We start from the raw sequence: 22,937 nt of genomic DNA, 5'->3' as shown, positions 1-22,937 counted from the left end.
TAGGGTGGCACTGCGATGGTTTCCCTACTTTGAGTATAAAACAAGAAAGGAAAGCTAACTTCGGGCGGAGCCGAAGTTGATATACCCTTGCAGTTCAGTCGCAGTCCGCTAGGTGGCGCCACGCATCTTATATTATTAAATATATAGCGGATCGTATATAGTCGGCCGATCCTTATGAAATTTGGCATATTGAATTATTTTGCCCAAAGAGTAATCTGTACCAAGTCCCATCTTTCTAACTTAAAAAACACCAAAGTTATGCCAATTTCGATCGTTCTATGACAGCTATAGGATATAGTCGGCCGATCCTTATGAAATTTAGTACATAAGATATTTTGGTCAAATATAACATGTGTGGAAAGTCCCAACCCTCTAACTTAAAAAACACCAAAGTTATGGCATTTCGGATCAATCAGTTATATGGCAGCTATAGGATATAGTCGACCGATCCCGGCCGTTCCGACTTATATACTACCTGCAAAGGAAAGAAGGGTGTGTGCAAAGTTTCAACTCGATAGCTCAAAAACAGAGAGACTAGTTTGCGTAGAAACCGACAGACAGACAGACGGACAGACGGACATGCTCATATCAACTCAGGAGGTGATCCTGATCAAGAATATATATACTTTATAGGGTCGGAGATGTCTCCTTCACTGCGTTGCACACTTTTGACCAAAATTATAATACCCTCTGCAAGGGTATAAAAACCATCGTGCGCAGCCTGCTGTGCCTTGTTGCTTGATGCTTTTTTTTTTTACGATGCTTGAAGATACGTCCTGGAGAATGCTGCCGTAAATGTCCCCATCATGGCGTCGGGTCCTTCCCTAGTGTTAACGTTCCCCCTTGAAGAGCTAGTTTCTGCTTCGGCTATAGAGCCCGAAAAGAGAGTAAGTCTGTATATATATGTATCTACAGTATACAGTATATTGACTGAATGAGAGAGAGGGAGGGGTCAGAGATCTAATTTGTATACTTTTTCAAGTATTTTAACAAAACATTGGAATTAAATCCAAATATATTAAACTGGTTAATAATACAATTTTTAAGATTCGATAAGAAATGTATCGGGAATTTTTATAAAATTTTTCAAAACAAATAACTTAAAAGAAATTTCAGTTCCAGTTCCAGACTGCTTTTGATTGGAAGGAATACTTAAAAATAAAAAAAAAAAAAAATTGAAGTAAAAAATTTCAACAAAACTAAGTTTTATTATACTTAGAACAAAATGTTTTAATATGATGCTATTAATTGCTTCGCAACTGTACTTTATAGGGTCTCCTTACAGCCTATATTAGTTTTATTTTCCATACAAATGCATTTTAAAACATGAAGGGAAGTTAAATCACTCTTTTGTATTATTTTTCTTAAAAATTTTAAATAAAATAAAATTTACTAAATTTTAAATTTAGTAAGTATTGAAAATCTTAAAAATGACTTTTCCCCAAAAGAGTTCTTTAGTCGGAAATTTCGGCTATAAAGTAGAGTTGATTATATTAAAATTTCTTAAAATATTTTTTTTCTACCAATAGTTTGCTATTAAATTGGGACAAAAGCGAAAGGAAAAACGGCTTTCCGCACTTGAAGAGCTCACATGCACTTATAGCATAGAAGAAATGAAAATTCCAAAAATTATCGATACTGGGCAACCGCATCCTTTACGTGTCACAACGCTTTCTACATTGACAGTTGTTGCAAACAACAATTCAAAAGAAAATATCCAAGCATTCACACGAATTAATTCTGATGTTGGTGCTGCTAATATTGGTAGCAACAATATTCTTAACACAAATGGTCCCATTTCTAATAACAATGCTGAGTGCACTACCAACGTGGTTTATATGTTACCATCTGTAAGCGTCAGCACAGATTCTGAAGCACAAGCGGAACCTGTAGCGTTTTGGCGAACTGAATATGAACAGCAAGGTAACAAAAATATTACCAATTGTACTAAAAACAAGAGTAACAGCATAGTTGAGAAGCATACTATAAATCAACAAGTAAGTCAGTCCGACCAATCCGCTAAGCCTTCTAGTGATGATAGTGGAATAATTCTTGAAAACTCTAAAGCAAGTTTTGTGGAGAAAGACAAAGATTCGCCCCTTGTTGATGTCAGCAGACCTATAATAACTATCGGATCTCCCGCTGCAACTCGAAATCATTTGGATATTCCTCTAAATGGATCGAATAATAGAGGAAGTGATGTTAATACATCTCATAACTTAAATGATATGACAAATGATAAACTAAATATTGGTCAAAAATCCCTTCCTTCAATAGGGATTATAAGTAGTTTAATGTCAAGTGATGTTACTGAACAATCAAAGTACGCACAGAGCGCCCATCAGATCTTATGTAAACAGGCGTCCCCATCACAAACTCTTAATGTAAGTGTACATATATTTTTTATAAAATGTCTAATTCCTTAATGTGTTATAATTAACAGAAAACACACATATTGGACACTAACAAAAGAATCAAAAAAGATGAAGCCTGCTCATTGGAAATCCAGGAATTATCAAACGGATTAACGCAAGTCGTTGGTACTAATAAAGTTTTGAAAAAGGAATACTTAACTGACGTAAGATTTATTACTTTTCTTTGTTCAACAAAAATTGTTTACGATATTATTTCTGCAATACTGAACTTATTTTTTATGTATCGAATATATATTATACATTTCTTAGGGTTTTTCTATCTTTATACCCTTGCAGGATGTATGAATTTTGTCCAAATGTTTGTAATGCATTGAAGGAATCCGACTCTATAAATTATATATATTATTGAACAGGATGACGAGTTGATAAAAATAAAGCATTTCCGTCAGAATGTTTGTCTGTTTCTGTGCATTTTACTCAAAGATTATAGATATACATTTTTCATGGATCGATCGGGTCAACTTTGTTATTTTTCAAGATATTGACTTGCGATTTCACATTTTAATAGAAAGTGTACTTCATCTAAATTTTTTTTCTCAAAAATCAACAAAAAAAGCAAAAACAAATTCTTTTTGGCAGTTTCTAGGATTGAACTCTCGAGTGCAGCGGTGGGAGTCGCACGCTCTACCCGCACAGCCACGCTACCTTTATTAAGCTCTCAGAAATTAAAGAAAAACTACAAGGTAATAATAAATTCGGCTAATTTGTTCCTTAAACATTTTCGTTTATATAGCCTGGTTTTGGAAGTTATTAAAATATTTAGAATGACAAAAAAATATTAGTGATTAATAACGAATATCGAATATGCGTAATTTCGAACTCTAGCAGCAGCAGAGGGCCAGTAGAATTACTTCGCCTACTTAGTTTTGACGTTGGAAAGACTCACCTTATGGAAAGAGGCCGTGACCTCGTCGTCAGGATTTCTACTCTTCTCGTCCTCTGAAAAATAAATCAATGATAGATTATTAATGTATACGAATGTTGCTGTCATGAAACAGCAAAAGGAAAAACGGATTTTTGGAACGAAGTTTTTTATGGCGCAGTATGAGTTTGGTGGAGGAGGGCTAGCCGAGAAAAACCGTAACGTAACGTTAAACGGCTCTCCGTCTTCTTCTCCTTCGTAGAGTGAGAGGATATAACCACTGCCCCTCACTCTCTCTCTCTCTCTCTCTCTCTCTCTCTCTCTCTCTCTCTCTCTCTCTCTCTGTCTCTTATTATCTTTTATTTGAAGAAATGCGACAAATGATTTTGAAATTGTTTTTCATATCTTCAGTTTTTTTTGTCAATCTCAATTTTTCAATATTCAATTGTCAGTTTAAATTTCAATTTTCAGTTTCAATTCAATTTCAAATTCAATTTTGAACTCCAATTTTCATTTTCAATTTCAATTTTAAAATTGAATTTTCAATTTCAATGTTCAATTTTAATTTTCAATTGCATTTCATCTCTTTCCGCACTATTTCTCAGTTTTTTTAAAAATATACATTTTTCCCGAATTTTTTCCTCGTAAACTATTGAATTTTTTTGGAATATCGCTTTATTATGTGAAAGTACATTATTTTAACTTAAATTTGAAAAAAAAAGTAGAAACTTTTGAGCAGTTTCAAAGTTATGCCCCGTCGGAGTAAGGTCCGTCTGAAAATCACGGGTCGCGGTGACCAAGACTGCGGAAATCTGGATCGTTTGAAATCAAAAAATGAAACGGATTTACATTAATTGAAAGTTTCTCTAGTACTTAATCGATGCATATTAAAAAACAAAAATATTCGACAAAATGGCGACCTATCAAAGTTGAACAATCATTTTTCGTTAAAAAAAGCGGTAGTTTCTCAGCTGTAAAAGAAAAATTTTTGCATAAAAAAATCAATCCTTCGATTAAGTACTAGATTATTATGCATTAAAAAAGCATGCTAAATTTCAAGACAATGGGGTCACTAGTTTTCGAGTAAGAGTGGTGACCGACTTCAAAAACGTAGTTTTGAGAAAAACGTGTTTAAAGTTTCAACTCACTATTACATAAACCGGACGCCCCTACCTTTAAACATGTGTATCTCAATGAATTTTCACCGGATCATTTCAAAATTTTGTGAACACATTTCTAAATATATACACTTTAAGAAAATGCAAAAAAAAATTCGATTTTTTGAAAGATACAAGTGCGCATACAAGTGCCCCCTTAAATAATGAATCAAAATTAACAAGAACTACTTATAATATTTTTATAATTATGTCTTCTTTTAAATTGTTCTCGAATAGCCATAGCTTGCAAATAACTGTTAACCGATTCGAGCGGTCTCAAAATAAGTGTTTGTCACTGAGACTTTGAGCAAAAAGTCTGAGAGCAATCGATTGAGTTGCTCGTATACAAATTTTGCTCGCGCTCAGTCAAAGCACACTTTTTTCTGTTTTCGTTTGATCTGCTCATTCTAGGACCGTTTGCTTGCGTTCGAAGATTCAAAAAGTCTTTTGTGCATGTATGTGTGTATGTGAAGTTTAGTGGGCTCAACTTGTCAATTTGCTTTGTAAATCTCTCGTGTAAACAGTGATTCATCAAATTTATTGAAAATGGGACGAGAACTTAATAAAAAAAAGTGCATCAATTTTTTATATTTAACAAAATGGACAACAAAGTTTTCCAAAGTTTAGTTGTTAAGCTTAACTCAAAATGAATTTAAAAGGAAACTATTCATTTTTTAAAAAATTTTAATAAGTTTTTTCGTCAAATTTCCTGTACCATGTGCCACTGTGCAGCGAAATGAAAACAAATTATTGAAAAGACTTTTTGCGCTGACTTTTTCAGTCAATCGATTTTTTACCGAGTCTCTCTGTGCGAGTGTCACTCAAATCTCTCATTGAGCGATGATCGGTAGATGAGAGTTTCATTATTTGCTCATTGTAATTCGTTCAACAGAAAACCGAAACAAAACAAATCAAAGCCTGCTGCTCAGAGAGGATCCGAAACGGCATGCTTTGTATCGGTTGCTGTCGCAAACAGAGCGTAAGCAAAAAAACGGTTAACAGTTATTTGCAAGCTATGCGAAAAGCATAAAGCCGTCGATGCCGTCATAGGCCTCAGTAGGCAATATTTTTTTTTGGCCTTTATACTCGCCACCTCTGTGCGTAGAGAAATTATTTCGGCCATTTGGCGATCCACCTTTGCCAAATAAAAAGATATTTAAATATAAAAATAAAAAACAAAAATATGTTAAATTTTTTTTTTATAATAAATTATTTATAACTTACCCTTCAACAGTGGCGGCGCGAAAACTTTGTGACCACTCTTATTGATGCTTGGCACAGATGTGACAAAAAAAAGTGAAAGTGAAAGTTGACGTTAAAAGATTTTTTTTCGTTCTTTCGCCTTCTTCTCAGAGATCCGTTTTTGAAATGTGAACATTTTGCGGAGGGTTTGTGAGTTCACTTTTCCCTTATTTTTGGTTCACTTTTGGATTTGCTAGCGAATCATAAGTGAAGATTTGGAAAAGCGTCACAAAAGTTCACCTCTCTACTAGTATGGGTCCGTTTTTGAATTCACTAGCGAAATATAGGTGAATACATACAATAGTTTCGTGCTAACTCATACCCTAGCAGAGGGTATTATAATTTTGGTCAAAAGTGTGCAACGCAGTGAAGGAGACATCTTCGACCCTATAAAGTATATATATTCTTGATCAGGATCAACTCCTGAGTCGATATAAGCATGTCCGTCTGTCTGTCTGTTTCTACGCAACCTTGTCTCTCAGTTTTAAAGCTATCGAGTTGAAACTTTGCACACATCCTTGTTTTATTTGCAGGCAGTATATAAGTCGGAACGGCCGGGATCGGTCGACTATATCCTATAGCTGCCATATAACTGATTGATCGGAAATGCCATAACTTCGTTGTTTTTCAAGTTAGAAGGATGGGACTTTTTATGCATTCTAATTTGGGCAAACTTATCCGATCTGCCATCATAAGGATCGGTCGACTATATCTTATAGCTGCCATATAACTGATTGATCGGAAATGGCACAACGTCGCTATTTTTAAAGATGCTTGGGGCTATTCCCAACATTTTCATTAGCATTATTCCATTATTTCCATTTACTTTTTTTTTTACATTTAGATCGATTAAAGATAGATCGATAGATTAAACAACTATATTTTATTTATAAAGATATATATGTGTATATTTCAGGACTCAAATAAAATTGGTACCGCTTATGGAGATGAGGTTGCATATTCGGGAGTACCTATTTCAACAGTTTTAAGCGGGAAGAATACAAAAACTGAAAATACCCCTGTACATGCACAAGTTAAAGCTGTGCTTTCTAATGTATCAGCATCTATGTCATCAGTTATTCCAACCGATTTAGAACTACAAAAACAAAAAAAATCAAATATATCTGCATGTGATAAGCGTCACCATCTGGGAATATGCGTAACGTCTCCAGAATCAGAACAAGTAAGTTTAAACCGTATTAGTATTTATTTTTATACTGTTGCAGAGGGCATGTTAATTTTGGTCAGAAGTGTGCAACGCAGTGAAGAAAATATCTCCGACCCTATAAAGTATATATGTATATTCTAGATTAGGATCACCTCCTGAGTCGATATGAGCATGTCCGTCTGTCCGTCTGTCTGTTTCTACGCAAACTAGTCTCTCAGTTTTAAAGCTATCGAGTTGAAACTTTGCACACATCCTTCATTTGTTTGCAGGCAGTATATAAGTCGGAACGGCCGGGATCGGTCGACTATATCCTATAGCTGCCATATAACTGATTGATCGGAAATGCCATAACTTTGGTGTTTTTTAAGTTAGAGGGTTGGCATTTCCACACAAGGTAAATATGGCCAAATGTACAAAATCTTATGTACCAAATTTCATAAGGATTGGCCGACTGTATCCTATATCTTTTATAAAACGATCGTTATTGGTATAACTTTTTTGTATAACTTTTGGACAAAATAATCTGATATGCCGAATTTCAAAAGGATCGGTCGACTATATCCCATAGCTGCCATATAACTGAACGATCGGAATTAACATAACTTTGGTGTCTTTTAAGCTTGAATGATGGGATTTTCTACGGGTTCCATTTTGGACAATCTTATTTTTATTTCATTAGGATCGGCCGACTATATCCTATATCCGCCATTTGACTGAACGATCGTAAATGGCACAACCTTAACTGGAAGGTCTGTCTGTCTGTTTCTACGCAAACTAGTCTCTCAGTTTTAAAGCTATCGAGTTGAAACTTTGCACGCATCCTTCTTTTGTTTGGAGGCAGTATATAAGTCGGAACGGCCGGGATCGGGTGTCTATATCCTATAGCCATAACTTGTTTTTCAAGTTAGAATGATGGGAGTTTCAATGGATTCCTCTTTGGCCAAATAATTCGATATGCCAAATTTCCTAAAGGATTGGCCGACTTTATACGATCCGCTATACATCTAATAATATATTTGATGATCCGCTGTATATCTAATAATATAAGATGCGTTTCGCCACCTAGCGGACTGCGATTCAACTGCAAGGGTATATAAACTTCGATTCCGGCCGAAGTTAGCTTTCCTTTCTTGTTTTTATTATTATTATTATACCCTTGCAGAGGGTATTATAATTTTGGTCAAAAGTGTGCAACGCAGTGAAGGAGACATCTCCGACCCTATAAAGTATATATTCTTGATCAGGATCACCTTCTGAGTCGATATGAGCATGTCCGTCTGTCTGTCTGTCGGTTTCTACGCAAACTAGTCTCTCAGTTTTGGAGCTATCGAGTTGAAACTTTTTTGATGAAATGGCATAACTTTTCTGTTTTTTAAGTTAGAAAGATGGGACTTGCTACAAATTCCATTTCCACACAAAATAATCTTATTTGCCAAATTTCATAGGGATCGGCCAACTATATCCAATAGCCGCCATATAACTGAATGATCGGAAATGGCACAACTGCAAGGGTATATTAGCTTTCCTTTATTTTTTTTTTATTATTATTTTTTTTTTTTTTTGTTTATTGCTCCCGTGAGGGGAAAATCTACCCCAGATGCTATTGACCCTAAAATATTGTTGGGATTATTCCTGCTACGATGAGAAAAACATGCTCCAAGATTATTCTGTAGATCGATATGACTCGTAGCGCCGCGAGTCGCTAAGATGCCCCTAGATTCCTCCTAAGTCCCTGGTGTCTTTTGACTGATTCAACCCATATCGCCGTTGCGTATAGCAAGACCTACGTGAAGACACTAACCAGAAGGCGTTTTCTGCCTTCCTTTAAGCCTCAAAATGATTGGCAGCACCCCTTAAATGTGTTCCCGTCTGCTCTACTGGTTACGTACTCCACTCTATATATTTAATCTCTCCTGAGAATTCGATGGTGATATGCTACACCTTCTTCCCCCTCGTAAAGATACAGGTCTAGTTTAGAGTCGGGCAGCCATAAACAAATTCTCCTTATTGCACCATTCGCCTTGGTTTTCACCTTCTTAAATAATGCAATATTACTCCAATAAAGAAAAAGAATCGTCTCGCATTTGCCTTGGGGTACATACAAAAGCCTCTGGAGTTTTGGTGTTATGTTTTATGAACAGATAAATTGGCATTTAAGTTCCAGGGATCCTTTAACATTAATGAAAATGTATGGGACTTCCTTTAAAGTCAGTGAACGGTTGGCAGGAAACGCCGGCGCCCCGAACCATGTCCGAATATTGGGAAATATGGTAGAAACTAACCTTCGATTTAGCGCACAACTAGTCCTTTCTAGTCAAGTCGATTCGATTATAATGAATAAAAGTTTCGGAGATACAGTCCTGAAAAGGTGGACGCTCAAGGTCAGATTTGGCAGAGCGCAAACTTTAAGCACGTTTTTCTCGAAACTGTGTTTTCGAAGTCGGTTGTCAAGATTTCTCGGAAACTACTCAACCGATTTTGATAAAATTTTGCTTATGCCTTCGAGATACGATTATCTAGAACTTGAACGAAGGATTTTTTTTTTCGTTGATAACAACTATTTAAAAAAAAATGTTCAACAATTTTCACCAAAATTTTAATTTTTTTGAAAAAAAGTGTCCCAAAATTCCAATTTTTATTATTTTTTTTTTTTTGTTTCTAGTTTCTAGTTTTAGGTTTGCACAAAAGGAAAATATTTAGTTTTTTCATTTCAGATGATTTTGTCAGGAATTGTGCTGTCAACGCGAAAGCACCTTTTTTTCAAGGGGTCATGGAAAATGACGTCTCAATGGCTGACTGTTGAATATTTTTTTAAAACAGCGCAGGCATTTTTGATCGTTCATGAGTTTTGGTTTACTCGAATATAGTCGGGCAATCTTGGATCGTTCATTTAGTTTTGGTTTACTCGAATATAGTCGGCCAATCTTGGACTAAACTGCATTAAAGTAAAGTTGAGAGACTCTTTCGAGTAGAAACAGACTGACTAGAAGGACATGCTTATTTCATGCTAATATAGACTCAAGTGATCCTCCTCCATAATAAAAAAACATTATAGAGTGCGTATTTGTGGAATTATGACACAATTATAATACCATGTATAATAGTAAGTAAAATTTATGGCTTCATTTTTTTCTTATTAAAGACGGCGTAAAAAAATTAAACATTCCCAATTATTAATTCCTTCCTGTGTATTTAACTCATTTTTATACAAACTTTTTCTTTCTTAAATAGGATACCACCGTTGGAGTATCTGTTGAAAATGAAAAACATACAATACAAGATGAAAATGATCCAAAAAATTTATTGAATACAAACGAATTGTCAAATGGGCAGTTATCAGGATCGCATCATCCAATTATTTCTTGTGTACAATCAACAACTATTTCTGCGTGTCCATTTCCCATTCGCAATATAGCTTCAAGTTCTGGAGTGCCCACATTATCTTCTTCTTCAAATAATTCTTCTAACGGTCCCACAGCTCTTTCTTCAGTTGGAATAACAAAAAACACAGATCCTAATAAAAACAGTTCTGTTTCAACAACAGTTTATTCAAATCCCATACCGAATGGGTTTTTAAGTGGTTATTCTACGACCTCGGCGACGTCAGTAATAACAAGCGCTTTGCCACGGTCTTCTCCTAATCAAACTACTAAATTGGTATCATCTACTTCTACACCAATCAGCGTTGGCGGTTCCACTGGAACATCAACATCTAACGGTATGCTGCATTTTTTTTTGACGAGAGATATTTTTAATAAAATATGTAGGATCTTCATTGCTTTTTTCAGGGACTCCATCGAACACTTTAAATGCTGGATTACCAATGCTTATCCATGGCCCTCAGTATCGAGCTCCTTATGCGAATTATCCTTTATATTCACCATACAACAGCATAAATCATGGACCGTACCTACCTCCTATAGTGCCGGTTCCTCCTCCAAACTTACTGGCATCACAATTACGTAATTTGGAAAATCGACACAGTCGCGAATCTCCGGCAACTACGAAAGTAACATTAGCTTCCAATATTACATTGCCGCAATGTGTCTCAATGGCATCAATACGTTCCGTTACCCCGCAAAATAATAATGGATCAATAAGTATCTGTGTATCGCAACCTGGCTTGCTAACAGTGACTACTGCCGGAAGTTTTCATTCAATAAACTCGACAGCCCATTCATTGAATCATTCTCATATACCAAATTCTATTAATGTGCCTGCATTTGCGAATGGAGCATGTGGAGCTGCAGCTCCAAGGTCATGTACCATAACTTCCGGATTGTCTTCTCTCTCAGTAACAGCACTTCCCGCTGTTTTAGCACAAACTCTACCTCCTCCACCTACTCAAATATTTTCGCAGACGGGGAACTTCTCATCTATACCCCAAATTTTACCTACACAACCACATCAGGTCACTCCAATATCTACTCAACACCAAACAATAATGCGAAATGAAAATTCTGTGGCTGCATCAACTAATACTGCCTCAAACATTAGCTTATCTATACCCACTGTTCAAAGTTCAACGACTGCAATAACTTCATGCTCATCAAGTGTATCTGCGTCATCATTGTCACCAACATCTGTGATACAAAAGGTTATTTCACCTAAAAGTGATATTGCCTGCATCAAAGACGGGGATTTAAGCTGCAGGTAAATAAACTGTTAATTCTATGCCTTGAACAACTTAGCACTTAGAGAGTATTATAATTTTGGTCAAAAGTGTGCAACGAAGTAAAGGAGACAGCTCCGATCCAATAAAGTATATATATGTTTTTGATCAGGATCACCTCCTGAGTCGATATAAGCATGTTTGTCTGTAAGTCGGTCCGGCTGCCTGTCTGTTTATACGCAAACTAGTCTCTCAGTTTTAAAGCTATCAAACTTTGCACACAATTTTCTTTTCTTTGCACAAAGTATACAAGTCGGACCGGCTTGGATCGGTCCACTGTATCCTATAGCTGCCATATAACTGATTAGTTGGAAATGCCATAACTTTGGTGTTTTTTAAGTTAAAACAAGAAAGGAAAGCTAACTTCGGGCGGAGCCGAAGTTTATATACCCTTGCAGTTCAGTCGCAGTCCGCTAGGTGGCGCCACCCATCTTATTTTATTAGATATATAGCGGATCGTTTATAGTCGGCCGATCCTTATGAAAATTGGCAGATCAGATTGTTTTCCCCAAAATAGAATCTGTACCAAATCCCATCTTTCTAACTTAAAAAACACCAAAGTTATGCCAATTTCGATCGTTCTATGACAGCTATACATAGGATATAGTCGGCCGATCCTTATGAAATTTTGTACATAAGATATTTTGGTCAAATATAACATGTGTGGAAAGTCCCAACCCCAACTTAAAAAACACCAAAGTTATGGCATTTCCGATCAATCAGTTATATGGCAGCTATAGGATATAGTCGACCGATCCCGGCCGTTCCGACTTATATACTGCCTGCAAAGAAAAGAAGGATGTGTGCAAAGTTTCAACTCGATAGCTTTAAAATTGAGAGACTAGTTTGCGTAGAAACGGACAGACGGACAGACGGACATGCTCATATCGACTCAGGAGGTGATCCTGATCAAGAATATATATACTTTATAGGGTCGGAGATGTCTCCTTCACTGCGTTGCACACTTTTGACCAAAATTATAATACCCTCTGCAAGGGTATAAAGATGGGACTTGGTACAGATTCCATCTTGGCCAAAGTTATCCGATTGTCAACTTTCATAAGGATCGGCCGACTATATCCTTTAGCTGTCATATATCTGAACGATGGGAAATGGCAAATTTTTTGCCATCAAAGCTTGGGTGGAATATATGCGAACCAGGTATCATATAATTGGGAACTTAACTATAGCCTTCCGTTCTTGTTCTTTCGTCAGTTTTCCGATCTTTTTATAGCTTATTATTTTATAAAAATTTTTATAAAATAATTTATTTTTTTTTACTTTTAGTTTTAGTAAAATATAAGTCTTAAAATTATAAAAATCTAAATTATGCATTATGAAGTAATATTAATATAATGTATAATATAATATTTTAAATTTTTCCAGTACAAATACCAGGGCGCAACACAATGTATCAACATCATTGTCCATTGTTTCACAAACACTCAATGTGGGTTCAACATTTTGTGGAAACGCGTCAAGTCAATATGGTACTACTTCAACATTGTCATCAAGTTTGTCGGTACCGCCATTGACAGGATGTATAACAATGTCTTCTCCTAAAGCAGGACTTTGGTTAAAGTAAGATTTTCTACATCTTCTTTTGCACAAAATAAACATTTGATTTTTCGTAGTTCTCCCGCTGTCACTACCATAATGTCATCATGTGGATTGTCGGCACCAGTTGTATCAAGTGGTTGTGCCAGACCTACCCCACCATTGTTGAATGTATCTGCATCAAATATAGCTAAAGTTTCTGGCAATGCAACTATGATAAATACTCACATAACACAAGCTACAAATAATCAGTGCTTTCAGTCTACATCATACATGACCGCACCTCCTGCCCAACATACATCTTCCTCAACGGATGCAACTTCTTCGACGGTTGTCAGTTCCTTTTCTTTGGTATCACGTACATTAAGCACTAATGTATCAGTGACAGATGTTTCAACAAACTCGACAGCATCTTCTATACAGCCAACTACAGCTACAGTAATATCAAACACATCTGCAAATACGCCCCACCCATTCTCTGCTGAATCTCTTTTTCAACCAAGCAAAAGTATGAAGACCATCAAAGGAATGGCAGAATACTTAGCAAATTTTATGTTTTTTTTTAACAGATGATCAAGCGGATTTACTGCGGCGAGAACTTGACAGTAGGTTTTTAGATCGATCTGGTCTTGCTGTAACACCTACGCCTTCAACAGCCACAACATACATTCGACCTGAGCTTCAACATCATCAACACCATCATACGCATCATCATCAGAATCAACAAATGTTTTCTTCCACATCTCCGGCAACAATAGCAACTGCACAAGTAACTCCAGGGCAACTGTTTCCCCCACCATTATTTAAAGACATTTCAAAACTTACGACCGTCGATCCTCAGTTTTATCGAAATGGTATCGGTATACCAACTGGATATCCAGGATATTCCCCAACCGGCATTTTACATAGTGGCGTAGGAGGATCCACGCCGTTCGCCACTCCGAATCATTTGACTTCTTTTGCTTCAAGGGTAAGAAATTATACCAAAAATTTGATGTTTATTTAATATTTTATATATTAATTAAATTCATAGCTTTTCTAGCTCAGTTGTTTTGAAATATGTTATAAGATAATTCTTGTTGCGTTAGTACATTTAAAGCGACGTGCATCTACTTTAAAAATGTTGATAAAAAAACATACAATTTATATTAGTGTTTTTTTTTGGTTTGGACAACCTTTAATCAATACAAGTTATAAAAAAATGGGGCCACGCAAATAATATATTAAAACAAATAACAGAACCTTAATAAAAGCAATCGAGCATCGTATCAGACACAAAAGAAGACTCGCTAGAACCAGTACGACTTCTACCGATCGACACATACATCAAGCATTTCTATTCAACTTTTTAATGCCAGTGGGTAGCAATATTCTTTGTTTTCCTTTATTGATAAAGTTATTTCTGCTCAAGCTCTGCAGTCCTTGTTCCTCCACATCTGCTCTCCCGCTGCTATGCGTATCTTTTTGTCTGATGTCCTTTTGTCTGTTGTTCTGATGCCAGGCTCCTCTCCTCTTCTGGCTTATTTCCTCCTCTACTGCTTCCACTATAGCTGCTCGAGCTCTGACCCCTTCACCACAGTTTCTTCTGCTTTGAGCTCGACTGCTCACACAGCCACATCTTCTGGCTATTTAACCTCTTTCTCGCTGGTCGTCTTTCAGCCAATTGGACATCTTCGCTGACATTGGGGTTACAGATAAGTATGTGCGCATGCGGAAATTTGTATCCATTCATAGCGGAATAAAAAATCTGAAAAAATGAGAATAGTTGCAAACGCAGATATGATATACATGCATATGTACATATGTAGCTGTGTTTATTTAAATAGCTGTGCAATAAAATCGATCTTTTTATACCCTTGAAGAGGGTATTATAATGTTGGTCAAAAGTGTGCAACGCAGTGAAGGAGACATCTCCGACCCTATAAAGTATATATATTCTTGATCAGGATCACCTTCTGAGTCGATATGAGCATGTCCGTCTGTCCGTCTATCCGTTTCTACGCAAACTAGTCTCTCAGTTTTAAAGCTATCGAGTTGAAACTTTGCACACATCCTTCTTTCCTTTGCAGGCAGTATATAAGTCGGAACGGCCGGGATCGGTCGACTATATCCTATAGCTGCCATGATCAGCTGATTGATCAGAAATGCCATAACTTTGGTGTTTTTTAAGTTAGAGGTTTGGGACTTTCCACACACGTTATTTAGCCAAAATATTTTATGTACAAAATTTCATAAGGATCGGCCGACTATATCCTATAGCTGTCATAGAACGATCGAAATTGGCAAAACTTTGGTGTTTTTTAAGATAGAAAGATGGGATTTGGTACAGATTCTATTTTGGGAAAAAACAATCTGATTTGTCGAATTTCATAAGGATCGGCCGACTATATCCTATAGCTGCCATATAACTGATTGATCGGAAATGCTATAAACTCGTTGTTTTTTAAGTTAGAATGATAGGAGTTTCAATGGATTCCTCTTTTGGCAAAATAATTCGATTTGCCAAATATCATAAGGATCGGCCAACTATACGATCCGCTATATATCTAATAATATAAGATGCGTGGCGCCACCTATCGGAGTGCGACTCAACTGCAAGGGTATATAAACTTCGGCTCCGCCCGAAGTTAGCTTTCCTTTCATGTTTTGTCATATTTTTTCATCAATTCACAAGTTTTATTTAATTTTTTAAATTTATACGATAATACACTTTTTCTATGGGTAATTTTTTTTTGTGGGTAGAGGTCTTACGGCTTATACTCTTCAGAATATTAAAAAAGTCAAAACAATTTTGTTTTATCTACATCTATGTAAATTTACATGTTCTTTGCATTTAAACTCATCCGATTTATATTTTCGTAGGTATACATTAATTTGTATGTCACAAAGAGAGTTAAATAACGTTATATATAACGTCTACAGTTGTGATCTCAATATATCGAATACAAATTCAATAATTGGACTCACATTGTTAATGTAATGTTTTAAAATCCTTTGTCATTACCTGAATTTATATATTCTTTAAAAAATCAATAAAGTTTTTTGTTATATTTGGTATATTCCAAATTGATAAACTCTAAATCCCCACAAATTCACAAAAATTTTAGTTCGCAAAGCAAAAAAAAATTCTAGGGATCCACCTAAAGAAAATCGAGTCGAAGCAAATGAAGAAATAGTGCCGGCTCTTTCGACTAAGTTCAAACTTTGAAGACCCTTAAAACGATAGAGATATCAAAGATCATAAAGAGAGGGGAAAGTGTGCGGCGGGAAAAAAGGTGTTTCTATTTCAGGTTATACCCTAATATACGACAGTTTCTTTTCGGCTTCGGTTTATTTTCCGCATTCCCTTTCAAGTTGTAAATAAATTTCAATGGTTGTCGGGAAAGTTATTTATGTAAAAAATTTATCACCGATATGTTGCATAGGTGAATAGGATACCGATGGGTGCATTGAATTATTGGAAAATGGGCACCTTCTGAAAAAATAAGTGTCACACACCATGGCGTGCGTTACAAATAATTTAAAAAAAAAAAAAATTTAATTACTTCTGTTTCTTTTTTCTATCTATTTATATTTTGATAAATTATTTTTAACGTACGCCGTGACGTGTGATAAAGATTTTTTCGCAAAGATTTGCAAGCTGCGTTGAATTTTGTTTATAATTTTTTTCATTCCGTTTTCTTTAAAATGATTAAATTATTAATTAAATAAAAATTACAGTTTAATATTGAAACGAAAATTATATTTTTAAAGTTGTACTTTTTTTTTTGCGCTACAAATGGCTGACTTACACCTGATTCCTGTCTTACTTTCATGGGGGAAAAAGCCAAGAACGGAATTTCATTTTCTGAGTTTTATGAATACTATAAGTTAATAATTTTTTTTTTGATCATTCAGGTTTAAGGCATCTTAAGCATATAGTCGACCGCTCTCAATCTTTCGTACTTATATACTGCGTGCGATGGAAATAAGGATGTGTGCAAAGTTTAAGGTCGATACATTAAAAACCAAAAGACTAGTTAACTTCGTCCGAAAATTTTTCCAATCCGCATCACAGCCAGCTTTCCAGGATGTGGGCCATTTTCATGTAGACGTGCGCATATTTTCACTAAGAGACGCCCTTCGGGTATGGTGTACTGTAAAAATCTAACGAATAACTAAAAAAAAAAGCACGTAAGCACTTCCCGACAAATATTATATTATATAACTTCGGAAATATTTTCAATTAAAACTGATGTCAGACGAGCATCCATACATAGCTTGCAAATAGCTGTTAACCGATTCGAGCGGTCTCAAAATAAGTGTTTGTCACTGAGACTTTGAGCAAAAAGTCTGAGAGCAATCGATTGAGTTGCTCGTATACAAATTTTGCTCGCGCTCAGTCAAAGCACACGTTTTCGTTTGGTCTGCTCATTCTAGGACCGATTGCCGAAAAAGTCTTTTGTGCATGTATGTGTGTATGTGAAGTTTAGTGGGCTCAACTTGTCAATTTGCTTTGAAAATCTCTCGTGTAAACAGTGATTCATCAAATTTATTGAAAATGGGACGAGAACTTAATAAAAAAGTGCATCAATTTTTTATATTTAGCAAAATGGACAACAAAGTTGTCCAAAGTTTAATTGTTAAGCTTAACTCAAAATGAATTTAAAAGGAAACTATTAATTTTTTAATTAAAATAATGAATGTATTAGTTTGAGATTGGAAAATTCACGTTTAAAATTTTAATAAGTTTTTTCGTCAAATTTCATGTACCATGTGCCACTGTGCAGCGAAACGAAAACAAATTATTGAAAGACTTTTTGCTCTGACTTTTTCAGTCAATCGGTCTTTTACTGAGTCTCTCTGTGCGAGTGTCACTCAAATCTCTCATTGAGCGATATTCGGTTGATGAGAGTTTCATGATTTGCTCATTGTAATTCGTTCAACAGAAAACCGAAACAAAACAAAACAAAGCCTGCTGCTCAGAGAGGAACCGAAACGGCATGCTTTGTTTCGGTTGCTCTCGCAAACAGAGCGTAAGCAAAAAAACGGTTAACAGTTATTTGCAAGCTATGCAGACGAGTAAAAACGACATTTCCACTCTTTTTACCCTTTGTGGCAACTGCTTTAGCAGCTATCAAAATGAAAGAGAAAGCCGAGTGATGTGAGACAGACTCTTTTTCTCCCTCTCTTCATACATATAGAAAATTTTCGCCTTAACATTTAAGATAAGAAATTAACAAAATTTTATCATATATTTTATAATGTAGGCCAAGCAATTGCGTTCGTCAGCATTTTTTTTATTATGGATATGTAGAAAGAAAAATATTTAAATATAAAGTTGTCAAAAAAGTCTTGCGGTATTTTTATTGAATTTTCAATTGTTCATTAAATTATAATGCGATTCAAGTCAAATATGTGCCGTTTTGTTCGATGACGCGTTCCCAACAAGATGCCAACTTCATAATGCCCCTCTCATAGAAGCTCGCTTCCCTATTGGCAAAAAACTCGGAGAGCCAATTTTCACAGGACTCTCTTGTGGTCAACTTCAAACTACCAAGCGCGTTCGCCATGGACAGAAACAAGTGATAATCACTTGGTGCGAGATCCGGACTATACGGTGGATGCAAAAGAACCGCCCATCCGAGCTCCCAGAGCTTCTGGCGCGTCACTAAAGAAGACAATTCGGCCTCTGTTGATCAAAGATGGCCTCTTCTGCAAGAGTGCTGTCTTCAAGCGGTCCAGTTGTTGGCAGTACAGCTCCGAATTGAGCGTTTGGCCATAAGGGAACAGCTCATACACACAGAAGACACACACAGAAGAACCTTTCTGGCCGTCAATCCAGGCTTGGCCACCGTCTGGGCCGCTTCACCGCTTTTCGACCACGACCGTTTGCGCTTTGCGTTATCGTAAGTGACCCACTTTTCATCACCAGTTATCATACTTTTCAAAAACGGGTCGATTTTGTTGCTATTTAGAAGCGATTTGCATGCGTCGATACGGTCAACGATTTTTTTTGCGTCAATTCGTGTGGCACCCATACATCGAGCTTCTTAGTGACTCCAAGCTTCTTCAAATGGTTTATAACGGTTTGATGACTTATGCCCAGCTCTTGACCGATGCTACGGCTGCTACTATGCCGGTCTCTTTCGACCAATTCAGCGATTTTATCGCAATTTTCGACGACAGGCCTTCCAGAGCGTGGCGCATCTTCTACCACCTCTACACCAGAACGAAAACGTTGAAATCATCGTTGTGCGGTGGAAATGGAAACTGTATCTGGTCCATAAACTGCACAAATTTTATTGGCGGCTTGAGATGCATTTTTGCTTTTATCGTAGTAGAACTGTAAAATATGCCGTATTTTCTCTTTATTTTGCTCCATGATTGCGTCGCTATAACTCACGAACGACTTAAGACAATCAATCAAACACGTGTTAGTGCGTGAAATGAGCTTTCCAAAAAGGTATAGTATGACCTGATGCGACGAATAAAACAAGAACTACAACAAGAACTTTCAGCGCCAACTAGCGAAAATACCGCAAGACTTTTTTTGACAACCTAATATTCAAAAAAAAAATAACCAGCTAAATTTTTTCCGAGAATTTCCTTAAATTAAAAATTTAAACATGGTATTTGTTCGTATTATTAAGTACGTATTAAATTAAATATTTAAACCTTTTTCCAAAATTTATATCTACTAAAATAATTGTGGTCAACCAAATATGGAGTAAGACACTGCCTACATAATTTTATATCTGCTAAAATTGTATCAATTTTTTCTTTTACGTGAAGAAAGGTTCAATTAAATAAGAATTTTTCATCTCATATTCTAGATTTTTACTAAATCAGTTGAACCTGCAAGATAATTTTTTTGATTCAAAACAAATTGGAACATGAAAACAATTTTCATGCAAAAAAAAAAATTCATGAAAAATTTTAATCTCGATTTTTTATGTTTATTAAGATTGATCCTTAACGATTAATTTGAGTCAGTTTGTTTGACCTTTGTTCTCGATTGTAAAAATTTTCCTTTTCCATTGGCCATTTTTTGGCGTATTCTCTCCTTAACTTCTGTGGTGATCTTAGGCTTGCTTGTACAATTCGCTTTTCAGAATACTCCACAAAAAGAAGTGCGGGGTCAAATCTCGCGAACGCGGTAGCCAGTCGATATCGCATATTTTTGACCCAATGAGTTCAAGAAATTTTCGTTGCAAAAACTCTTATCGGCTTTGTCTTGTTGAAATCAGTTTTTAACAGTTTTCTAGACCATTTCGACGCATCTCCGGGCACACAATGTGCGCCAGCATCCATCGATATCGCTTACCGTCGACTGTTTCGCCTTTTTATACCATTGCAGAGGGTATTATAATTTTAGTCGAAAGTGTGCAACGCAGTTAAGGAAAACTGTCTATTTCGAACCAAACTAGTTTTAAAGATAGAGAGATGTCTCCTTTACTACGTTGCACACTTTTGACCAAAATTATAAAACCCTCTGCAGGGGTAAATAAATTCGAAATTATTTCAAATTTCGAAAATAAAAAATGCTTTATCTTTCTAATCCAAAAGTATCGCTCTTAAACTTATTATTTAATAAATGGTAAATGTTAAATTTTCTTGCTGAATTATCAAGTTTGGTAAATGTTAAATTTTCTTGCTGAATTATCAAGTTTTTGTGATTGTTTAAAAATTTGGAAAAAATTTTATTTATTTAAAACTAGCTGACCCGGTAGACTTCATACTGCCAGCTGTTGTTTTTTTTTTGTTGCGTTCAGAAACTTTTGTGACAAAATTTAAAATTTTTCCAACCTAAAAAAAATTATCTGATACAGTAAGAACTGAAGATAGCTAAAATTAAGTTTCGCGGAGCTGACCAAATAAATTAATTAACTGTATTAAAAAACAGTACTAATAATGACTTATCACAATTTGTGACTCTGAAATTTTTTCGAGATCGCGATTCACTTTTGTTTAATTTCGAAACGCGACATTAGATCCCCCAAAGCGCACGCGAAGAATAATTTGATTGGATTTGAACTTTGTGGAGCGGTAAAAAATTTAAAATTGACCCTTTGTCGTTAGAAACACACCTAAAATAAGCTTTGACAACATTGAGTGATTATAATTTAATATGAACTGTATTGAATAGCAATAGATAACACTGTGCGACAAAAAAAAAAAAACGAAATACACTTGGGAAACGAGATAGTGTAGGTTGTTAATCTGGTCGAAGAGAACTCAAAAATATTTTTTTTATATTTTTGGAACCCTCCAATTTTTTTTTATTTAAAAAAAACCACATATCAATGTTGTCTCATTCATTCTGAATAAAACGAGACAAATTTCATCAAAAAATTATGAAAATTGGTGAAGTTATAACGCTTTTCCCAAAAAAAGTCAACTCAACCTAGCGGGCGCTTCGGAGGAACAATGTGTATAAAAATAAGAGTATATTGCTTTCTTCTGACAAAAAGTTTGTCATTTATGCCACATATTAATATTGGCTCAATAATACTGAATAGAACGAGACAAATTTCATCAAAAAATAATAAAAATTGTTGAAGTTATAACGCTTTTCCCAAAAAAAGTCAATAAAACCATGGGAGCACTATAAGAAGAAGAGCATATTCCTGTCTTATACACACAGGTACTCCGGAGCGCACGCTAGGTTGAATTGACTTTTTTTGGGAAAAGCGTTATAACTTCACCAATTTTCATTATTTTTTTATGTAATTTACCTCGTTTTATTCAGAATGAATGAGACAATATTGATATGTATCAAAAATGGCCGAATTTTTGTAAGTTGTACCGAAAAACTGGCATCAAAATCCGAAAAAACACGAATAAAAGTCGAAAACTTCAGTTTCAGGTGTAAAAATTTTGTCTTTTTTGTTCAACAAAATCGAAGATATATTTTTTTTTCAAAAGCTACAACATTTAACTATTGAAAAACAGAAAAAATTTTGAAATCGGTTGAAAAAAACGCGTTCAGGAATTTTTAAGCGCAAAAAAGTCCCGAAAAAACGGTTTTTTTTAAATAAAAAAAAATTGGAGGGTTCCAAAAATATAAAAAAAATATTTTTGAGTTCTCTTCGACCAGATTAACAACCTACACTATCTCGTTTCACAAGTGTTTTTTCACTGTCGCACCGTGTAATTAGTAATCATTTTCAATCCCAAAAATTATGTATTTTTTGTTAATTATTTCCGATATATATATTTTAGTACTAACTTGAATATTTTTATATAATACCTTAAAAGTGGGCATGGAATTGTCTTGTATAATATGTGTAGCACCAAATGATGTCATCTGGAAACAGTTGTTATATTTCTGAATGTTGGTCAAGAAGTGCGTAGAATCATTTCCAATCCCAGAAACTAAAGAGCGTAAAGGTTCTGGTGGTGGGACCAATTGTCGCAATTTTACTTTGCCTCCAGCACTCCAGTAGATTCACCAGTGTACTTTAACGCCATACAATATTTACAATATTTACAAATTGTTTTCATTTCCCCAATTGTTATTGATTTGTCGGCACAATAATCCATTACCGGATCATAGTGGAATGCAGCTCGTTCAAGAATCACAGGAGCACTGCGTCTGCGGATTCGCTCAATTTCATTATGACTAGCTTGCTGTTGTTGTGTTTGATGTGCACGATCTCGTTGCATTCTAAGCCTATATCCTACATTGTCACTCACTAAAGAACGCAATTCTGACATAGCAATATGACTATTTTCTTGATCTTCCTGTCTCTGGTCATTAGTGCGGTTCAATAATTTCCGCAATGCACGTTATTTATTTGATGGTTTCAAATTAAAATTTTTTTCATAATTTTTCAGTGAACACAATATCGGTTTGTCACAT

At 35.5% G+C, this 22,937-nt stretch overlaps 1 protein-coding gene across 5 annotated transcripts in view; it reads left to right on the top strand.

Moving 5' to 3' along the window:
* LOC6502895 (mucin-12) overlaps positions 1-22,937 on the top strand; it is a 49,211-nt gene that overhangs the window by 12,053 nt on the left and 14,221 nt on the right. For 3 of the 5 annotated variants that reach the window (XM_032455994.2, XM_032455996.2, XM_044717168.1), the window contains exons 3-10: positions 1,530-2,384; positions 2,444-2,578; positions 6,613-6,879; positions 10,096-10,582; positions 10,632-11,517; positions 12,923-13,117; positions 13,171-13,601; positions 13,663-14,063. In XM_032455994.2, the coding sequence (XP_032311885.2) occupies positions 1,530-2,384; positions 2,444-2,578; positions 6,613-6,879; positions 10,096-10,582; positions 10,632-11,517; positions 12,923-13,117; positions 13,171-13,601; positions 13,663-14,063 (3,657 nt within the window). The remainder of the gene's footprint in view (positions 1-1,529; positions 2,385-2,443; positions 2,579-6,612; positions 6,880-10,095; positions 10,583-10,631; positions 11,518-12,922; positions 13,118-13,170; positions 13,602-13,662; positions 14,064-22,937) is intronic. The other 2 variants (XM_044717167.1, XM_032455995.2) reach the window with 2 other exon arrangements.

Source organism: Drosophila ananassae, chromosome XL, assembly GCF_017639315.1.
Source record: "Drosophila ananassae strain 14024-0371.13 chromosome XL, ASM1763931v2, whole genome shotgun sequence".
Taxonomy (NCBI): Eukaryota; Metazoa; Arthropoda; class Insecta; order Diptera; family Drosophilidae; genus Drosophila; species Drosophila ananassae.
Note: the sequence above shows the minus strand (reverse complement) of the source record. Positions and strands in the feature narration are given on the sequence as shown.